This window comes from Panthera tigris, chromosome D1 (genome assembly GCF_018350195.1).
Source record: "Panthera tigris isolate Pti1 chromosome D1, P.tigris_Pti1_mat1.1, whole genome shotgun sequence".
Classification (NCBI taxonomy): Eukaryota; Metazoa; Chordata; class Mammalia; order Carnivora; family Felidae; genus Panthera; species Panthera tigris.
In genome coordinates, this window is record NC_056669.1 from 102,512,159 (window position 1) to 102,531,903 (window position 19,745).

Here is a 19,745-nt window from a genome sequence, read left to right on the forward strand (position 1 = left end):
GTCTCCCTCTCTCTCTGACCCTCCCCCATTCATGCTCTGTCTCTCTCTGTCTCAAAAATAAATAAACTTAAAAAAAAAAAGAATAACTCTAACAAGAACCGTGCAAGGCTTCTGTGAAGAAAAATCAGTGGCAGACATACAAGGCATGCCTAAGTAATGATGCATAATACGATGTCAGTTTCTCCCATTAAACTATAAGTTCAATGTAATTCCTAAAGAAATCTTAAGAGAATTATTCAAGTTCATTAATAAGCTGATGCTGAGATTCATGGGCCAGAACACTCAAGATCATTTTGTAAAAAGAGGTGAGGAGGGAAGATGTCTCGATAGATGTGCTGTCCTATAAAGTGACAATCAAATGTGTGTGATGTTGGAAAAGAAACAGCTCAGCCAACAAATCAGAGGACTGGAGCAGACGCAGCCCAGAAACAGACTCCTGAACCATGAGAACTTTGCATATGGTAAATGTGGCATTTCAGATCCTCATAAACAAAGTAGTAGACACAAAATGCACGACAGCCTATTTGAAACAATAAATTTAGATCTTTAGCAAACTCTGCACGTAAGTTTTAAATGAATTAAAGACATAAATAATTTAAACATAAAACGAGTAAAAGAAAATGGAAGATTTTTTTTATAATTTGGGGTAATGAAGGCTTTCCTAAGAAAGGCATGAAACTTAAAGTGAAAGCAAAAAAAAAAAAAAACCAAAACATCAACAGAGCTAATTTCAAAAAAAATTCAACATACATAAATACTTAAAACATAAATAATATTCAAATATTAAAGTCTGCAAATCAGTAAGACAAGCTAATAGAAAAATGAGCTAAAGATTTTTTAAAAAAGCAAGTTTCAGAAAAGGAAATTTGACTGTTTATTACTGTATAAAAATATGCTGATCTAGATCTTTATCATGCAAATTCAACAGTGAGATTCCAGTTTTTATCCCTTAGCCAAAAATTTGAAAGATTAATAATGTGATTGATAACATTCCTCTCTTAAGGAAAAAAGACTGTCTTTTGGGCACAACATGTCCCACTACTGACCTACTTCCGTTTGAGTATTTAACAATAAGAAAAATGGAGGAGGAAGTGGATGTCTCCCCCTCTGAAGAGAAAAGATTTTGTCTTTTAGGTACAACAGGGCCTCCTGCCAGAAATAATTTTTGTTTTGTTTTGTTTTTTGTTTTTTTAATTGAGGAACAAAAATGTTCAAGTAGACAAGTGCTTGATTCAATCCTTAGAGGCTTCCAAGGAAGCACAGAGAGGCTCAGCCTCAGGACACTTTGGGGTCATGATCCCTTCGTCATTGCTGCCATAGGCGTGTGTCTTGTGTGCAAAAGGCAGCCAGGCTGTCCGCACATTCTCGGCCCTGTTCCCCAGTGTAGAAGAAATGTAGTTTCTTATGTGGGTCTGTATAATCCTAAAAACCTGTCCACCTCACAGTCGGCGCACACTGGTGCTTATCCAAAACACTTCTTACTGCTTTTTAGCAAGACTTCTGGTGCCGTATGGAAAGAGAAACCCTTGTTGTGATACCTTAAGAGTAACCGGATCAACAACATAATGTTCTAAATAAGAATGGAAAGGTCAGAAGAGTCGGTGATTCCATCACTACAGGAAGTGTTCCTAAAAAGAGAGGAAGCTCAAAATGAGAGCTCCTTTGATGGGTCCCCTCACTTCCTGAAGGTGGTAAAAGTGCTTTGCTGTGTCATGGGCAACAGTTTAATTCGTGAGTTGGAGGTTTTAATAATATACAAATACAAGAGGTGTGGTGTTTGTTTTAAAATGTTTGTTTGGGGGCGCCTGGGTGGCTCAGTCGGTTAAGCGGCTGACTTCGGCCCAGGTCATGATCTCGCGGTCCGTGAGTTCAAGCCCTGCGTCGGGCTCTGTGCTGATGGCTCAGAGCCTGGAGCCTGTTTCAGATTCTGTGTCTCCCTCTCTCTGACCCTCCCCCGTTCATGCTCTGTCTCTCTCTGTCTCAAAAATAAATAAAACGTTAAAAAAAAAATTTTAAAAATAAAAATAAAAAAAATAAAATGTTTGTTTGAAGAGAGAGAGAGAGAGCAGGGGAGGGGCAGAAAGAGAGAGGGAATCCCAAGCAGGCTCTGTGCTGTCAAAAGAATACAGATTCCTCATGTGAGGGGCTTCGTTCGCTGGAATCTTCCTCTATTCATTCCTCTGCGATGTTTTTATGATTGGTGTTTCTCCTTCTTCTTACCAAAATTATTTTTGTTCGTGTATACGTTTCTAAATTATCCTTCACATTGCTTTGATATATAACTACAGTAGAAATATTACTACATGGCTACACATGCCACTAGTATTGAATACAGTCTCAAGGTTGAAAGCAGTGTTTGGTTCACTTAAGCAAGCCAGAGGAAACGGTGGAAGCAGAATGCAGGCATCTAGTTTCTGAGTCTCACTCTCTGTCCACACCCGCGAGCCTTATCAGCTCTGAGTTATACCAGCCTTAGGGATGTGTTCCAGGCCTATTGCTTATTTACTAGGCCACCTGGATTTCATATCAGTCTCCCATACAGATCGACACAGCAAGCGTCATTCGGTACTGGGGAAAATGTATCAGTCAAGGCCCACTCGGGAAAATACAAGCACTCTGGGAGTAAGCCAAAGGAATTTAATCCAGAAATTTGATTACACAGGTGATGGGATAACTAAAGAGGCAAACAGATACTGAGGTAATGCAAAAGATTAGCCACAGCAGAAAGCCATTAAGCGAGGGGGTGGGGAGTTACTAAGAGCCAGAGGCCAAGGTACAAGCTAGAATGGAACCACAGTAGGCCTGTCTTGCTCCAGCTGAAGCCAGAAAGGACATGTAGCTGCTGACCCCAACACTGTGGAGAGAGATTAGGGGAGGAAATACCCTGAATTTCCCTGCCTTTCACCCTCCAGCGAAAGCCAACTGATCCTGGAGCCTGGAAAACCCAGCCTACAGGGGTCAGCGCCCCCGGAATACAGACCGGAGCAAGAGAAGAGAAAGAAATAGGTCTGAGGGGAAAACGATGTGAGTCTTCTCCATTGGCATGCGATCAATTGATCACAATGCCAGATACATAGGAAACTGGCTGTTGGTTGTGCTGGTGTTTCTGTTCTATGTTCCTGTCTTCATTAATATTTCTATCGAAGTCTTGGTTTCCTAGATTTTAGAAAGCAAACATTTACTGAAAGCCTATGTGTGCCAGGCACGGTTTCATTGTTGTTTTGCTTCTTTGGATTTTTTTTTTTTTTTTTTTTTACAAGAAGGAGGGATAGGGTGGTCTAGGGGGCAACCCACCAGGCAGTCTCCTGGAACTGGAACGAACTGGCAATTACATTAATATAAATTGGCCTTACTCCCATCCAAGTAGAAAGTGTTCTCAGGTGGGAAGTTACAAAAAGACTTCATAGTAACACAGGTCCTTCCCTTATTTGGCATCATGGGTGTGCACCATTGACCGGCTGCAATTCTAGAACCAAATAAGGTATGGTGTGGTACTCTACCAAGCATGAGCCTTTGCTATCTCGTTTCCCTTTTAATTTGTGAAGTCCTTCAATTTTTTTCCCAGAAAGCTGTCTGATTTTTCAAACTGTGAAGCACTACCTGAAGAGAGAATGAGAAAAACAGCCTTTTTCATTTTCTCAGACTGTTGATTCTGCTTTGGTCAGTCGAAACGGTTTAGTAAGTGGATCTGTTTCAATATGTAATGTTTTTAAAAGGAAATCCACCCTCCCTCCACCCCCGCCCGCCAGCTAAATAAATCTTGAACAACTATAGAAAGAAGAAGTACAGATTCATTAGAAGTGTATATTCGTCAGTCTGCTGCGGAGACCCTCTTGTCTCACGTCGACCCTAATCTTAGCTCTGGTTTTGTTGGCGTCTTGCTGAAATTTCTTTAGGTGTTTCCTCTTCCGCGAACTGGAGCGTGATATTTGGAGTAGCCCAGCCGAAACGTGTGGTGACTCGAACGATTTACACCTTTCCAGGTGGTGAAGGAAATAGTGGCGCCCACCAGCCTGGACGGCCCGTCTAGAAGGCAGGCACCCTAAGAAACTGCCAAGTGAGCTTGGCAGAACTCCACCTCTGCTGAAACACTATGGAAAGGGAAGGAGGGAAGTCGCCGGAGTTCTAATAATGAACGCATGCAAAGCAACTTGTTGTCCAGACCCAGATTGATAACAATCATCTAATATCTTTAATATTTTAAAGTAGTGAATAAAAAACATACCTGTAGATATTGGGCTCCTGGATATGGGTCGTATACACGAGCTGTACCTAAGACATATAAGTGACAGAGAAGAAAGAGCAAACAATGAGTTTCTGCTGGGAGACTGTTGTCACTCCTCTATGCCCAGAATTAGAGGATGTTGTTAGCTTCTAAATAGGACTGATAACTAGCGTATCTCTGAGATTTTCTTTCCCAAGGCAGAGCAAAACCAGCCATCCCATAACAGAAGGCCAAATTCGAAGCAGCCAGCATGTGAACAAGTAACAGCGTCCCCCGCCCTGCCCTAAAAAGCTCTGAAATAGAGAAGTTGATCGTACTCAGATAGGAACCATAAAACCGACAAAAAGAATCAGAGCGATTCCTTTACCTAGACAGGATGTTGTCTAGGGGAAGACTATATCATGGCTAACTCTGACATACAAAAAAATAAAATATGTGTGTCTCTAAAGGGTAGTTGACCAGCAACTCATTTATTTATTGAACAAATATTTATTGGGTGCCTGTCATGTGCCGGGGCCAGGGATGCAGCAATGAAAACAGAAAATGAAATGAACGAACAAAAATTGTCTCCTCTGCCTCTGACATTATGGTGGTGAGAGCAGATAATGAACAAATTAATAAGAAAATAGAATAAATTCAGTAGCGTGTAAAACTAGTCAGGGGGGAGGGCATGAGAAATGGGAGAAAGATGACAATGGAAAATATATCTGTCGATCAGGGAAGGACTCACTGAGAAGGCGCCACTTGAGTAAGGACTCACAGAAGGTGAGAGAAGTAAGGAGATTGGGGGGAACCCTGGAGCATCCATGTAACAGGAAGGTGGCCAGGGCAGCACAGTGAACTGGCAAGACAGGGACAGGGAGTAAAAGGGGCCAGATCAAGCAAGTAGGGTGACCATATAATGGTTCAAACTGGGATGTTCTTAAAAGCGAAAGAGGGGTAGGTACCAAAAATAATTAATACTATATAACTTTAAAAATATGTATTTCTCGACCAAAAATTGGGTTTTATTATATTGATGGACCTACAAAATAATTCTCTTTTTTATTAATGTTTATTCTCGAGAGAGAGACAGAGATGGAGTGTGAGTGGGGGAGGGGCAGAGAGAGAGGGAGACGTAGAATCTGAAGCAGGCTCCGGGCTCCAAGCTGTCATCTCAGAGCCCGAAGAGGGGCTTGAACTCACGAACTGTGAGGTCATGACCCGAGCCAAAGTCCGATGCTTAACCGACTAAGCCACCCAGACGCCCCTACAAAATAATTCTTTTGAAAACTTATTTTCGAAATAAAATTGTCTAGGGGTGCCTGGGTGGCTCAGTCAGTTAAGTGTCCAACTTTTGATTTTGGCTCAGCTCCTGATCTCCTGGTTCGTGAGTTCAAGTCCTGCGTCAGGCCCTGCGCTCACAGCAAGGAACCTGCTCAGTATTCTCTCTCTCCTTTTTCTCTGCCTCTCTCTCAAAATAAATAAACTTAAAAAAATAAAATTCTCTAGAATGTTTTTAGATGACATAGCTATAAGCATTAATTTTTTTATGTTTATTTATTTTGAGAGAGAGCACAAATGGGGGATGGGCAGAGAGGGAGAGAGAGAATCCCAAGCAGGCTCAGCCCTGTCAGCACAGAGCCTGATGTGGGGCTCAACCTCACACACCGTGAGATCATGACTTGAGCTGAAATCAAGAGTCAGTCACTCAACTGACTGAGCCACCCAGGCATCTCTAAACAGTAAGTTAAAAAAAAAAAAAAAGCTTGTATATTGATTATTTGAACATTTTTAAACAGCACAGTAAATAATTTTTCTTGAGATAGATTCATATACCTTAATTGTTTACCTAACCATTGTTGTCTCTAACACTGTGATGTGGAAATTTTTCTGAAAGATGTCTTTTTAAAAAATATGATCTTATTAGGACACCCAGGTGACTCAATTAAGTGTCCAACTTTTGATTTTGGCTCAGGAGGTCATGATCTCAAGGTTTGTGAGTTCAAGCCCCACATTGGGCTCTGTGCTGACAGCATGGAGCCTGCTTCAGATTCTCTCTCCCTCTCTCTCTGCTCCTCCTCTGCTCTCTCTCTCTCAAAATAAACTAATAAAAAAATTTTTTAATAAAATATGATCTTATTATTTTCATATCTTTTAGTATTGCAAACTAGTTAAGGAGCTGCATTTTATATATATGCATTTTATATATAATATATAAATATATTTTGAAGTTATTGATACTTTTAACTGATGCTTCTCTGTAGACTATAATATTGAGAATTAATTGAGAAAATATTCCCACTCTGGATGTTGATGAGCCTACAAGTTCAGGGCAAATTCTGCTAAATGGAGGATATTCTCAAATGTTTCTCATATTAAAATGTATAAATATTTCTGCCCCAGTATTTTCACAGGTGCTGTATTTCTACCTCCATCCAGAGCACCTTTCTTCAATAATATTTTTACAAGACAGAGCTCCTAAGTCATCTCTTTGTGATTCTTTTCAACATTTTGCCAAATGTAGATACTGCAAAATCATAGGCCTTCACAATTTCATCCCATTCTGGTGGAGAATATAAATTTATCCAATTAAAATTAGAAACTCCATCAAAGACAAGATTTTTTCCAAAGCACAATTTTCAAATTAGGTAATTAAACCATTTGAGCTCTCATCTGTTAAGTTGTTCAATTCCTCCCCAGCTTTTGTAGAGAGAAATTTGAGCTCCTTCCTTTTTGCAAGCTTTGTTTTACATAATTGCAACTTGCTGAAAGCTTCAAAAGCTGAATTTTCATGCTACATTCACTGAATAATTCGATTAAATATTTCTGACTGATTTTCCACATAATGCAACCTATATTTAAGTTGCTTTACAAAATGTTATTTTCAGAGGCTCAGGCATTTCTAAAATCCGATTGATGACAGGCAATACAGAGAGAAAATGCATGCAGCCATGCTGAAATGTTGTTTCCGTATTCAACATCAGCTTCTGTCACAGAAGTTTTGTAGATGAGTTAGATACATATATACTCTGATGGTGGAAATATAGATCTGTAAATTTTGACATTTGCAGTTTCTATTTTGATTGGTAGAATCCTGGAGCTTGGATGCAGTCAGGAATTTTGTGCACATCACAACCAATTCAAGCACATTTCTGCTGCATAGGTTTTTTAATATGGAACTTTTTTTTTTAACGGCAATTCTGTTCTCCATCAAAATTTGTATTCATATGATCACACACGCACAATAACCCACTTTGTCTTCAATGTTGAACTTCCCAACTAAATTTACAATGGCATTAACAATGTCAGATGTTCTGCTTTTGAGGGAAGAATGAATTTCCAAATACTGAATTTTGATCCTTTCAATTAGAGGGGAAAAAAATCAAACCATTTTGGAATTAACAAATTTTCTGAGGTCTCTGGTGGCACGGATATAAAATTGACATTATTTGACGGTTTGCAAAGGGAGTCAACTCAATCGTCACATTTACTTCAGTTAGAAGCACAAGAAACCTTGAAGCTGATACTAAACAAAACCAGTTTAGAAGCGACACTTGATGCAGATGTAAAGGTGTGCTTCACTGTGACATGTTAGACACGCCTCCTGCAGCTGCACATGCTAAACCATCAGGCACGTTCTTTTTACATGAGCAACTTATGAAGTAGATGCTGATGTTTCTTCCCTATGGCTGTGTCTTCCTGTCTTCTAAGGGGCACTAACATCTCTACTTGCCACCGGGGGTGGACAGGAAATGTTGGCAAATATTTTGTGCAAATTACACATTCATCATCAATTCCTTGAGAAAATTAAACATGTAATTCTGGATTTGGTTTTGTTGTGAGCCAAATGCTGCTAAAAGCATCTGCTGCAAAAATAAAAGCATTGCCAAATAATAAAACAAATAGCTATAGCTGTACATACACAATTAAGGACAAAGCTGCTTTAATGAGAACATTTAGAATACACTACACTCAGCGGTGAGAATGCTTGGCCTCTACTTCCTGCACGTAATTTGTATGATATTAAGCCACAGTTTCCCATATTTTTTCTGACCCTGAGGAGGGTCCATGCTTCTCATGAGCATGAGTGGTGCTATACAGAGTGACCGGCTGGGGAAAAAGCTTCCAAAGTTCCCCTGCCATCACCTGCAACCAGAGGTGTTAGCTGTCCCTGACGGTGCCTAAGCTTTTAGCTTTAACGGCCCGCACCCTGCATGTTATCCCTGAAAAGGAGCTTGCCAGTTAGGATGTGTCTGAACAGGATCAGGGAAAGAGAGATGAGTTGTCATTAGCCATCTTTAGGATTCAGCCATAATACAGTTTGAATTCTGTTCACTGAATGTATTTCACACGCTACTAGATGAGGCGTTAGAAGAAGCCAGAAGAACCAAATGGAGGTCTATGAACCCACGCTGGTTTAGTGTAAATACTAATAAGAAAATGCTAATAAGAAAACTTCCTAAAATATGTAAGCCTTAGGGTAAATGCCAAAGCCAATAATAGGATGTCAAGAAAACAAGCATAAACTCAGGGCTTGTCCAAGTGAACCGAGCGTATAGTCACCCCACTAAGGTCAGCGTAAAGATGCTGGCTTTTGCTTCAAATGGAGATAGAAATTCACTGTGGGGTTCCGAGTAAAGGAATGACATCATCTGATTTAAGTTTTACGGAATCACTCTGGCTGCTACTCTGAAAATAAAATGCTGGGGGCAAGGGTAGCAGACCAGTTAGGAGCCTATGCCTATGATTTTGCATTGAGGAAAAGAGACAGCAGCTCCCTAGGAGAGAAATAAATGTTCATCCTTAAAACTGTATGTATATAGCTGGAGGGAGGAACAATTAAAGGGGGAAGGAACCACAGGCTCAGATTTCATGTCTGTGCAACCTGTGATTTCATACCAAGTGTACAAGGACGAATCAGAATATCATAGTTCAAAACACCACATGTGAAAACTACTTAATTCCTCTTCTACACTAATTCTATTCTCATCAAGCAACCTCCTAAGTACAACATAGATTCATGTAGACTTACATATAGGAAGGAAATATATATATACCTATATATATGTATATAGCAAATACTGGTATCTATTATTCTATTTGATGGTTAGACTGTCTCTAACCAGACAATGATAAATTGGATTTCTGGATTTTTTTAAAAATACCATCTGAGTTTAATTTGTTTCTGTTGGTCCCCTAGAGTGTCATCATTTCTAGGTATACTAATAATTGAATTTCCTAATACATTTAACAGAAAATAAGACATGGAAAGTTGTGGCCCTAGAAGGTCACCCTCAAAAGACTTGTCTGAACTCCCACCTGGCCTTGCCCAGGTGATCCCTGGTCTTCTGGAGTGTTAATTCCAGTCATACTGCAACATGCATCTCTGATGCCCAGACAGCAATATCAGAATTTTCCAAGTAAATTAGGGAAGACTCTGTTACCATGCCCTCACTAGAAAAAAATTTAGTTCTCAAAGATTTATTCTTCCATGATGATTTTCTCAATTCTCCTCCTTTCCAAAAACAACCACCATTAAGTTACCATTGAGGGATTTTTCTTGGATATATGATTCTCCTCTCACATCACTCTACGTAAGATACAATTAATTTTCAGAAATGCACTCAAACACTTATATTCAAGGTACTCCAATAAATGAAAGTTACCAGCAAGGGACTTGTATCATTCTGAACAGAAGGGACACCTGAAGTCTCAGCAAGGTCAGTCTCCTTTCTGGAATGCTGATCCAGGGAAAGAGGAGCTGGGCTGGAGGATTCATCACTGTCCTGGAGAGTGGAGCGTTCCAGTTCCTCCAACAAGGCATCTATATTATAAGATACAAGAGAAGCATAATACAGAATATGGAATAGCCTTCTCTTATTCCATATTTTACTTCAAGACTGTGGTCTATTCTACCAGAAGATGTTTAATGCCTCCACATACTGTGACCTATTTCCTAGGGTTGCATTCAATTTCACAGCATCACTCAAGAATTTGACTTCTTATAATGCAGCGTGTTAATACTTATCATTCATTTTGGGTGGATGGCCTACAAAGATCCCCAATAAGAAAAAAGTAAATCCCTATATATTTTTCCTATCAGAAAAATAGAAGTAATTATATTACATTTTTTCTAAATATACCAAGACAGTGGGGAACCTGGGTGATGCAGTTGGTTAAGTGTCCAACTCTTAGTCTTGGCTCAGGTCATGATCTCACAGTTGGTGAGTTCGAGCCCCACATAGGGCTCTGTGCTGATGGCGTGGAGCCTGCTTGGGATTCTGTCTCTCCTTCTCTCTGCTCCTCCCCCATTTATGCTCTCTCTCTCTCTCTCTCTCAAAAAATAAACTTAAAAAATAAATAAATATACCAAGACAGTAACACTTATTCTTAACTCTGATTATTTTTTTTCTTACATACCAAGCACATGATAAAACTGTCAAAACCAAGTAGAAGTATTCTGTCTTTTAGAGTATAGGGGGGAAAAAGGGATCATGGAGAAAACAGCTATTGCAAAATCAAGCAAGATGTTGCAATCCAAATACTTGAGACTTGTTTCCCTTGTAGTTTTCTTCAGAAAAACCAATGCACTTTACAAGTAGCACACTACCACTTTTCTGTTATGATGAAATTAACAATAATTAATAAAAATCAACACATTACAGGCACTATGCTCAGGAACTTATATATTTCATTTAGTCATCCTAATGCTTTAAGGCAGGTGATATTATCATCCTTACTTTGTAAATCAGCTACTACTGATGCAGCCTTGTCTGACTGATCCTGGACTATCTGATCCCAGACCCTGCACTAACTTCAAGTCAAAAATTCCAGTCCCCATCCTCATGTGGATTCTCGGGGCCATCCTGGCATGACTTCTCTGAAGTCACTTCCTCATCCCCATAATCAAGTCATTTTATTACAAGTTTTCTCAAATTGTGGGTTGAGATCCATTAGTGGATCTGTGGTGGATTTCTTACCACAGGTCATGTTTTCTTTAAGTTAGCAAAACAGTGGATTATATTATTTCTAAGGATCTGCCTAGGTCTGAAGTCCTCAGATGAGGAAAATGAACTTTACACAGGTCATTATAAAAACAGATTTTCATTTATTTTAGATATCAGGGGGGATGGGTATTTATTAACGGCATAAGAAAAGATTTAGTCATTTCTGCCCAAAAGTCCACCAACTGATGAACAGATAAAGAAGATGTGGTGTATGTATATACAATGTAATATTATTCAGCCATAAAAAAAGAATGAAATCTTGCCATTTTCAAAGATGTGGATGGAGCTAGAGAGTATCACACTAAGTGAAATAAGTCAGAGAAAGACAAATACCATATGATTTCACTCATATGTGGAATTTAAGAAACAAAATAGATGATCGTGGCGGGGGGTGGGGGATGGGAGGGAAAGAGAGAGGAAAACCAAGAACCAGACTCTTAACTCTACAGAACAAACTGATGGTTATCAGAGAGGAGGTGGGTGGGGGTATGAGTGAAATAGGTGAAGAGGAGTAAGGAGCGCACTTGTTGTGATGAGCCCCAGGTGATATATGTAAGTGTCGAATCACTATATGGGACACCTGAAACTAATATTACACTGCATATTAACTAGCTGGAATTTTTTTAAAAATCTAGTAATTTCTTGCAAGTGAAATTTTCTACAGATCTTTCTTAGTCACCCATCTCATAAAAATATTGAAGTTTATGCATCATTTTAGAGATGAGCAAGCTGAGCTAAACTCTTCAAGGCAAACTACCCTTCAAAAACTAACAGCAGTGGAAAAAAGAGATGAAGGGGAAACTGAGATTAAAAGAGACTTAAGAAACACAACTAATTTCAATGTGTGAACTTCAATGAAAAGAAAACAATGAGGAATATTGAACACTGAATATTCAATACTTTAAATAAGCACTGTTAACTTAGATGTAAAAAGACATTTGATAATATTAAGTAATGTCTGTTAACATTTTACGTGTTTCATGATATTAAAGAACGATTATGAATTTTGTTCGTGATAATGCTATTATGGTTATTTGTATATGTATATATTTATTTTAGAGATTAATACTGAATTATTTACCAATGACATGAATGTAATATCCGATTATCACTTTAACATAATCCAAGAGTGGGGCACCTGGGTGGCTCAGTCGGACAAGCGTTGGACTTTGGCTCAGGTCATGATCTCACCGTTCACGTTGGGCACATGGGGCTTTGAGCTCACAGCTGACAGCAAGGATCCTGCTTCAGATTCTCTCCTCCCTTTCCCTCTGCCCCTCCCCACCACGTGCATGCTTTCTCTCTCTCTCTCTCTCTCTCTCTCTCTCTCTCTCTCAAAAATAAATAAACATTAGGGGCACCTGGGTAGCTCAGTTGGTTGGGCGTCTGACTTCAGCTCAGGTCATGATCTCACAGCTTGTGAGTTCAAGCCCTGTATCGGGCTCTGTGCTGACAGCCCAGAGCCTGGAGCCTACTTCAGATTCTGTGTCTTCCTCTCTCTCTCTGCCCCTCCCCCACTCACACTCTGTCTCTCTCTCTCCTTCAAAAATAAACATTAAAAAAATAAAATAAAATAAAATAATCCAGGAGTGAAAGGAATGGATGGGTGTATTAATGAAATAAGATTGGCCAAGAGCTGATGATTGTTTATGCTGATTGATAGGTATACTAGATTTCATTAAACTATTTTCTTTACTTGCGTATATTTTTAAATTCCTGATAATAAAAGATTTTTTTAAATGAACAAAAAAGAAAAGGAAAACTAAAGTAGAAAGAGAAAGTAAAACTTTTTTCTAATAACCTTACTAGCCAGAATGAATGCCAAACTGAGTTCCAAAGTTTTATTCGGTGCCCCTCCATTAAGATGTAGCCCCCCCCCCCTTTTCTTTTCTATTTTCTAAGCTTCACTCCAACCAGAAGTCATACATCTCCTTGGATTCAAAATAAAAAAGCATTTACAATAAAGATTAGGGGAGAGAGGAGACCCTCCATGAGGCACACACAACATCTCTAGGAGTAGGTTACACACCAAAGTTAGTGAAACTCTCCCCTCTGGGTCATGAGTTAACAGGCCTCCGTCTTCCCGTTTCCTATGAATGCACATAATACCAACACCCGAGATTATCTTGCTTTCTGCCAGATTCCGTAATTTGAAGATGACTAACTTCAGTATGACAAATGCGGGGTTACAAGGGGTGGGGGGTGGTAGTACACTGAAAACTCCACAGTCCTTCTCTGTGGTGCTTCATCTGTGGAAATCCAATCATGTCAACATTAACATGAAACGAGTAAAGTGAGGTCTCTTGGGGGATCTCACTGGATTGTAAAGCTTTCATTCAGAGCCAGGGGCTGCTCCTGGTTCCCCATTAGCCGGCCTCCCTGAGTAATGAAGCTTCAGGTAAAAGCTGGTGGCTGCAAACTACCGACCTTGGAGGAGATACTGCAAAAAGAAAATATCTGCCTGCCTTTGCTGACCTGTCACCTGTTAGGAGGTTTGGTACTTTCCCCCTTTCTCCATTTCTGGACCAGGTTTCTCTACCATTTCATCCTGCTCAACTAGGGCAAAACTGTACAAATCTAATTTGTAATTTTTTAAGTATCTGGGTTGTTCTACTGGCTGGAACACACTTCTAAAACAGGAGAGGGGTGCCTGGGTGGCTCAGTTGTTTGAGTGTCTGATTCTTGATTTTGGCTCAGGTCATGATCTCACAGTTGGTTGAGTTTGAGCCCTGCATCAGGCTCTGTGCCGACAGTGTGGAGTCTGCTTGGGATTCTCTCTCCCTCACTCTCTGCCCTTCCCTGGCTCGTTCTCTCTCTCTCTCTCTCTCTCTCTCTCTCTCTCTCTCTCTCTCTCTCTCTCTTTCTCCCTCTGTCTCAATAAATAAACAAATAAACATTAAAAAAAAAACCAATAGGAGAACACCTTGTAGATTAATCAGTTTTGGTGTTAGGGGTTCCTGAGAGCGATACTGAACAAATTTATTATTTTTCTTAGTTTTCTCATTGGAAATAAAAAGTGGATACTACCTATTTCAGAGAGTTGCTTCAGACACTAACATGATTAATATCTGTAAAAACGTCAGGTTTTAGCTTAACTCGCTGAATACTTATTAGTTCCCTTTTGAATTACCTGCGTGAAAGCCATTAGGTGTTGCTAAAATACGAAAGAAGGGCTAGATTCTAGTGAGCTGGACTTTGAACTTAGAAACGTGAACTTCCCCAATTCTCACACAGAATGAGAATGTGGATTCTAGTCCAAGTCCAAAACATGTTCTACCCCAAGCAGCAAAAGAGAGACTTCACCTTCAAAACAGTTTTGTGTCTATTAAATACCACCTTTCCCTCTTCATTGACATCTCTTTCCTCCTATAATTTGCCTTTCTTCCTTTCTCTGCTCCTCTCGCTCTCAAATTACACTCCCAATAACTAACACTCCCAATAATTAACAACAGCAACAAAAGACAATATGCGAGATACGTTTTTTTGTTGTTGTTGTTGTTGTTCACACTTTTGACATACCCCAGACATACAAAAACCCGTAACACTATGGAATTAATACAGCTTGGAAAGCGAGTAAAGGTTAGTGACTCAGTGTTAGGAAGGATGCCAGCAACGAAGGTCAGCCGAGGATAAAGAATGAATCCCAAGAATGACAAAGCTTCCATTACTCCAAAGATTTGAAGTCAGGGATCTCTCTGAGCCATGTGGCCAATTGTTTCACTGCTGGTTTTAATTGTTTGAAGTGGAAAGAGTATCATATTTGCAGTCCGTAGTAATCTGTTCCTTGAGAATTCCTCCAAATAAAGAGCTTAGCAACAGAATTGGTGGAGTTATTGTGCTAATTCTCCTTGGTTTAATACTAAACCATGGAACAAATGAAACCACCCTGGCCTTTCTCCAACCTTTACAGATGTCTCATTCTTGCTATTCCATTTCTTCTCCTCACCAACACCATCTATCCCTCTCCCTTTTTTTTTTCTTCCTAAATCATATCTCTGCAGGTGCCAACTGTGTGACCACCCTGTGACCTCCAATAGTCGCCAAGGGGCAAATACTCATAATAAACAATTCAGTCCAAAAGTATTTGTGCATGGTTTACTCCGCTAAGCACCAAACTCTGCCTGTTTGTGCCACTAAAAGAGTGCACCCGGAGTTCCCCAAAACAATCCTAGTTCCTCACGCTTCACTCTTGGTTGGGCTGAAGTCAAGAGAGAAGTGGAAACAAAATCTTCCAGCAGCACCCTCCCCCTGGCTAGAAGTACATCCCACCACACAGAGATGGTAGCCAAGTCTTCATTCCTTCAGTTTCCCCTCCAGCAAGGTCCTCACTCACCTAACTCTTCCATTGTCACGCACCCCAAGATGCGCTGGTCCCACAGGTTGTGAGGAACTGTTTTAGCATGTGCTGAAGAGGACTGCAAAGGAACTGAACGAAACAGCATGAAGCAGCCTCTATAACCCTTTTTGGTTCCTGTATTTGCATAGCACTTCCTCTCTTTTGATTTGGTGAGTTTTTTTTTTTTCTTTTCTTTTTGAAAAGTTAGGGTTCTAAAAATGGGACATAGAAAGATGGGTAGTAGGATTTGAGTTCTGTTAGTGCATTGGACAGGGTGATAAAGATTCAAAATTAACTTTGAAAAAAATTGAACTCCTACTATGTGCCAGGATTCATCTTGAATTCATGGGAGTGGCAGATTTGCACTTGTTTCCTCCAGTGTGGCTGGAGCATCAGAAAACCTGCTGTGTGTGAGTGTATGTGAGTATGTGTATGCGTGTGTGTGCACATAAAGCTGGGGACCACAAAAGCAGTTTCCTTCATAAAATTTCCATCAGTTAACCAGCACCCAATTCGTTTTGCTGTCTTCATTCACTTAATTATCTGAAATTATGCTTCCCTGCTTTCCTGAATAGACTGTAAATCCATTAAAAGCAGGGCAGAGTAGTAGTCACATTTAGATTTTCAGGGCCTGGCTACGTCTGTGGTCCAAAACACAACCAACTATAGCAGTCATGAAGAATGAAAATGGGAAGACAAGACACAAGGCGTTAAGCTGCAGATGTCTCAGTGAAGCACAATTTCTGCTTAGCTATGTTGCTTTCTAGCAATTTCTCAGAAAAAGGACACTGAGATTAACTTTCATCTTTTACCACTCTGATTTTACTCACCTTGAATGAAATAAAACATTTACAAAAGGACTCCTATGAGAAGGCAGTGTGTGAAGAACTATAATTATGGCCCTGTGAAACAGATATTATTATCTCCACCTCTACCAGTAGTGAAATAAATTCAAGGAATGGTAACTTGAGGAAATTAAGAGAATTATAGGTAGCTTTACTATTTACTATAATCCAGAGAGAGAGAATCTAAAGCAGGCTTCTCACTGTCAGTGCAAAACCCGACGTAGGACTCAAACCCACCAACCCAGGAACTGTGAGATTGCAACCCATGAATTGTGAGATCGTGACCTGAGCTGAAGTCAGATGCTCAACCAACCGAGTCACCCAGGCGCCCCAATCCAGATTTAGTTTCAATGCCTGTGATCTTTCCTCTGCAATCCAGTGGTCTTTTTTTTTTTTTTTTTGGTCGATCTAAAGGAATTATTGATTCTTTCATTCCCTCCTGACACAAAGATTTTTTTTTTTTAATCAAAAGATTCCCACTCTGCATTACTTTGAGCAGCCATTGGATGTCAGTGCTGTTCCAAAAGTCCAGATGGGTTTGAAAAAATTCCCATCCACACTAATCTGTAGTTTTTACAACTGAAATGTCACTAGTCCTATGAAAGTGCAGAACACTCGATAGCAAATATGCCATTTGCCTCAGCTGAACTGGTAACTAAGCCAAGACACCGAGGAAAAATGCACTTCAGCACTTGGCTTGCAAATATTAGACTCCATCTGCAGTTTAACTTAATGATTTATGTGAAATTTAGAATTGGATCCCCAGATCTTGTTTCCAACTGCTTTCTCTGGGGGGTTTTAAACCTGGATGTTTTATTTTCTAGGGGTAAGAACCGTTCTCTCACATCGCTTCCTGGGTACAGTTCATGAAAAGCAGTAAGGAAGGAATGCAGGAGTCACTGACTGCAACTTGGAAAACAAATGGAAACTCCCATTTGACGCATTAGGATAATATAGTTGCATACGCTAGTGAACAGGTAATTTCTGACAAAGCTGCTGTTCTGACCGTGCTTCCTGTGCAGCAGAAACATTCAAAACCACAGAAGCCAAGTGGCTTTGAGGGAGGGAGCATGAAAGAGGCCTTGGGTTTCTCTGAGTAGGTCACAGAATCACGATAACAACCCTTCACCCTACCCTCTTCCCTGCAGCCCAGGGACCACAGCCAAGTTAGGCAGCTGACGCCAGCTCCTTGGCACCAGCATCTGGTAAAACAGCAACTCTAGAATCCTTTCCGCAAACTTTTATTAAAAAAAAAAAAAAATTTTTTTTTAACTTTTATTTTTAACAGACACAGAGAGACAGAGTGCGAGTGGGGTAGAGACAGAGAGAGAGGAAGACACAGAATCCAAAGCAGGGTCCAGGCTCTGAGCTGTCAGCACAGAGCCCCACGTGGGGCTGGAACCCACCAGCTGTGAGATCACGACCTGAGCTGAAGTCCCAGGCTTAATGGACTGAGCCACCCAGGCGCCCCTCCACAGATTTTCATTAAGAACCAAATTAGTGGTGGGTTTGTGCTATGCGACAAGCACCCGACGGATCCAGATTCAGTGCCTGACCTCTAGGAGCTCACGGGTCACACATAAGATGACGAGGTGTATACTGCAAACATGAACGCTAGGAGGTGCAAAGTAACCAACCCAGGCCACTGTGAACGTGGCCACCCAAGAAATGTTTCGCCAACACCGATTCCAAAGTCGGGAAAACAGTCCTAAGCTATCCCAACCAGCAACTGCCCCGACAACCCAGCTGGGATCTGTGCAAGTTTCACGGCCTAACCCGGAAATACTACCGCCTTGAAAGAGCAAACGCCCACTGCAGAACGAGTAAACTACCTTTCCCATCGTGCATCACTCAAAACCTCCCAGCATCCTCTACGCCTCCGGTTGCCTGTCGTCTTTTCCTAAAGCTCAGGATATTCAGGACTTCATCTCCCAGGATGCCTTTTGACAAGTTGACCCTGCGCATGCGCCAAGAGGCGGGCTCTCCTTGCCCTCACGACCCCGCCTCTGTTCTACCGCCGCCATTTTTTCAGAGACTTTCATCCGGCAGCCGACGGCGTTTTTTTTCTTAAAGGAGAAGCGACAACTCAAAAAATTTTCCCCTTCTTTCCGCAAGACCTGGCGGCGCTGGGGACAGAAAGGCCACAGACAGGAAAGTGGGGTCGGGGTGGAGGCAGAAGAACGCCAAGGCTACTTCCGCGGCTTAAGGAAGAAGGATAGAAAGAGCCCTGTGGCATTAGCGGCTCCTTAGGGAGGCAGGTGCGCGCGCAGCCAGTCCAGGGTGCGCGCGAGGCGGGGAAAAAGGTGCGTTTTCCTCCCACCAATCTCCTCGCGGGACCTGCTCCTCCCACTGCCCCTAGCGCGCGTTGAGCTCGTGGGGCGGGGGAGGGGGGAGGAAGGTCACTTTAGGATTGTCGCGAGACGCAGCCGTTTAACGGTGAGAACGGGTGCGCGGGGAAGGAAACCTCGCGCGCTCCCTTAGAGCCGTTTCCTGATTGGTTGAAGGAAGGGGTGGGGGAGGGAACCTGGTACGTCGCTGCGTGAGAGGCCGCGAGGGGCAGGGCGAAGAAGCCGTCCCTCCTCTCCGATTGGTCCGCTGCACGTCTGTGGCGGGCGCGCGCGCCGCCAGCGGTAGCGGGCCTTGAGTGGCAGGGGGTGGGGGGGGCGCCCTCGGAGCCGGGCGGAGGGGAGGGGGGAAAGAGGAGCGCTGAGTGAGATTGAGCCGGACGCTCCGGGAGGCGAAGGGGGCGGGGGGAGCAGCGCCGCGGCCGCCGCCGCCTCCGCCTCCGCCGCCTGGGACGAGGGGGTGGGGGACGGACGAGCCCCGATGCCGGGGGAGACGGAAGAGCCGAGACCCCCGGAGCAGCAGGACCAGGAAGGGGGAGAGGCGGCGGCGGCCAAGGCGGCTCCGGAGGAGCCCCAACAACAGCCCCCTGAGGCGGCGGCGGCGGCGGCGCCTGCAGGGACCACTAGCAGCCGCGTGCTGAGGGGAGGTCGGGACCGGGGCCGGGCCGCTGCGGCCGCCGCCGCCGCCGCTGTGTCTCGCCGGAGGAAGGCCGAGTATCCCCGCCGGCGGAGGAGCAGCCCCAGCGCCAGGCCTCCCGACGCCCCAGGGCAGCAGTCCCAGGCCGCGAAGCCCCCGTCTCCAGCTCAGGGCAAGAAGAGTCCGCGACTCCTGTGAGTAACGCAGTCTTTCAGGCGGTGGGAAAGACCCCCCTCTGTCCGCACGCAACCCTCTCGGCTCCCGTAGCACCCACTCCACGTGACATCCTGCCTGCTCTGCCCCCTGCCGGCTCGCGCGCCAGATGTCACACCGCCTCCCTGCTAGCTGTCCCGTCGCTCCTCTCTGGC

The 19,745-nt window shown here is 42.5% G+C and overlaps 2 protein-coding genes across 5 annotated transcripts in view; one reads left to right on the top strand and one right to left on the bottom strand.

Annotated features, from left to right (window-relative positions):
• The window catches only part of LPXN (leupaxin), a 40,133-nt gene extending 21,116 nt beyond the window's left edge, over nucleotides 1-19,017 (bottom strand). The window contains exons 1-3 of one of the 2 annotated variants that reach the window (XM_042959467.1): nucleotides 18,228-19,017; nucleotides 9,874-10,031; nucleotides 4,226-4,272 (exon numbers count right to left, since the gene is read on the bottom strand). In XM_042959467.1, the coding sequence (XP_042815401.1) occupies nucleotides 4,226-4,272; nucleotides 9,874-10,031; nucleotides 18,228-18,243 (221 nt within the window). In that variant the 5' untranslated portion in view covers nucleotides 18,244-19,017. Of the gene's footprint in view, nucleotides 1-4,225; nucleotides 4,273-9,873; nucleotides 10,032-15,547; nucleotides 15,715-18,227 lie in introns of those variants that run through there. The other variant, XM_007092641.3, reaches the window with a different exon arrangement.
• A 43-nt stretch (nucleotides 19,018-19,060) lies between these two features.
• ZFP91 (ZFP91 zinc finger protein, atypical E3 ubiquitin ligase) overlaps nucleotides 19,061-19,745 on the top strand; it is a 47,079-nt gene continuing 46,394 nt past the window's right edge. For all 3 annotated transcript variants that reach the window (XM_042959466.1, XM_042959464.1, XM_042959465.1), the window contains exon 1: nucleotides 19,061-19,571. In XM_042959466.1, coding sequence (XP_042815400.1) covers nucleotides 19,222-19,571 — 350 coding nt within the window. In that variant the 5' untranslated portion in view covers nucleotides 19,061-19,221. The remainder of the gene's footprint in view (nucleotides 19,572-19,745) is intronic.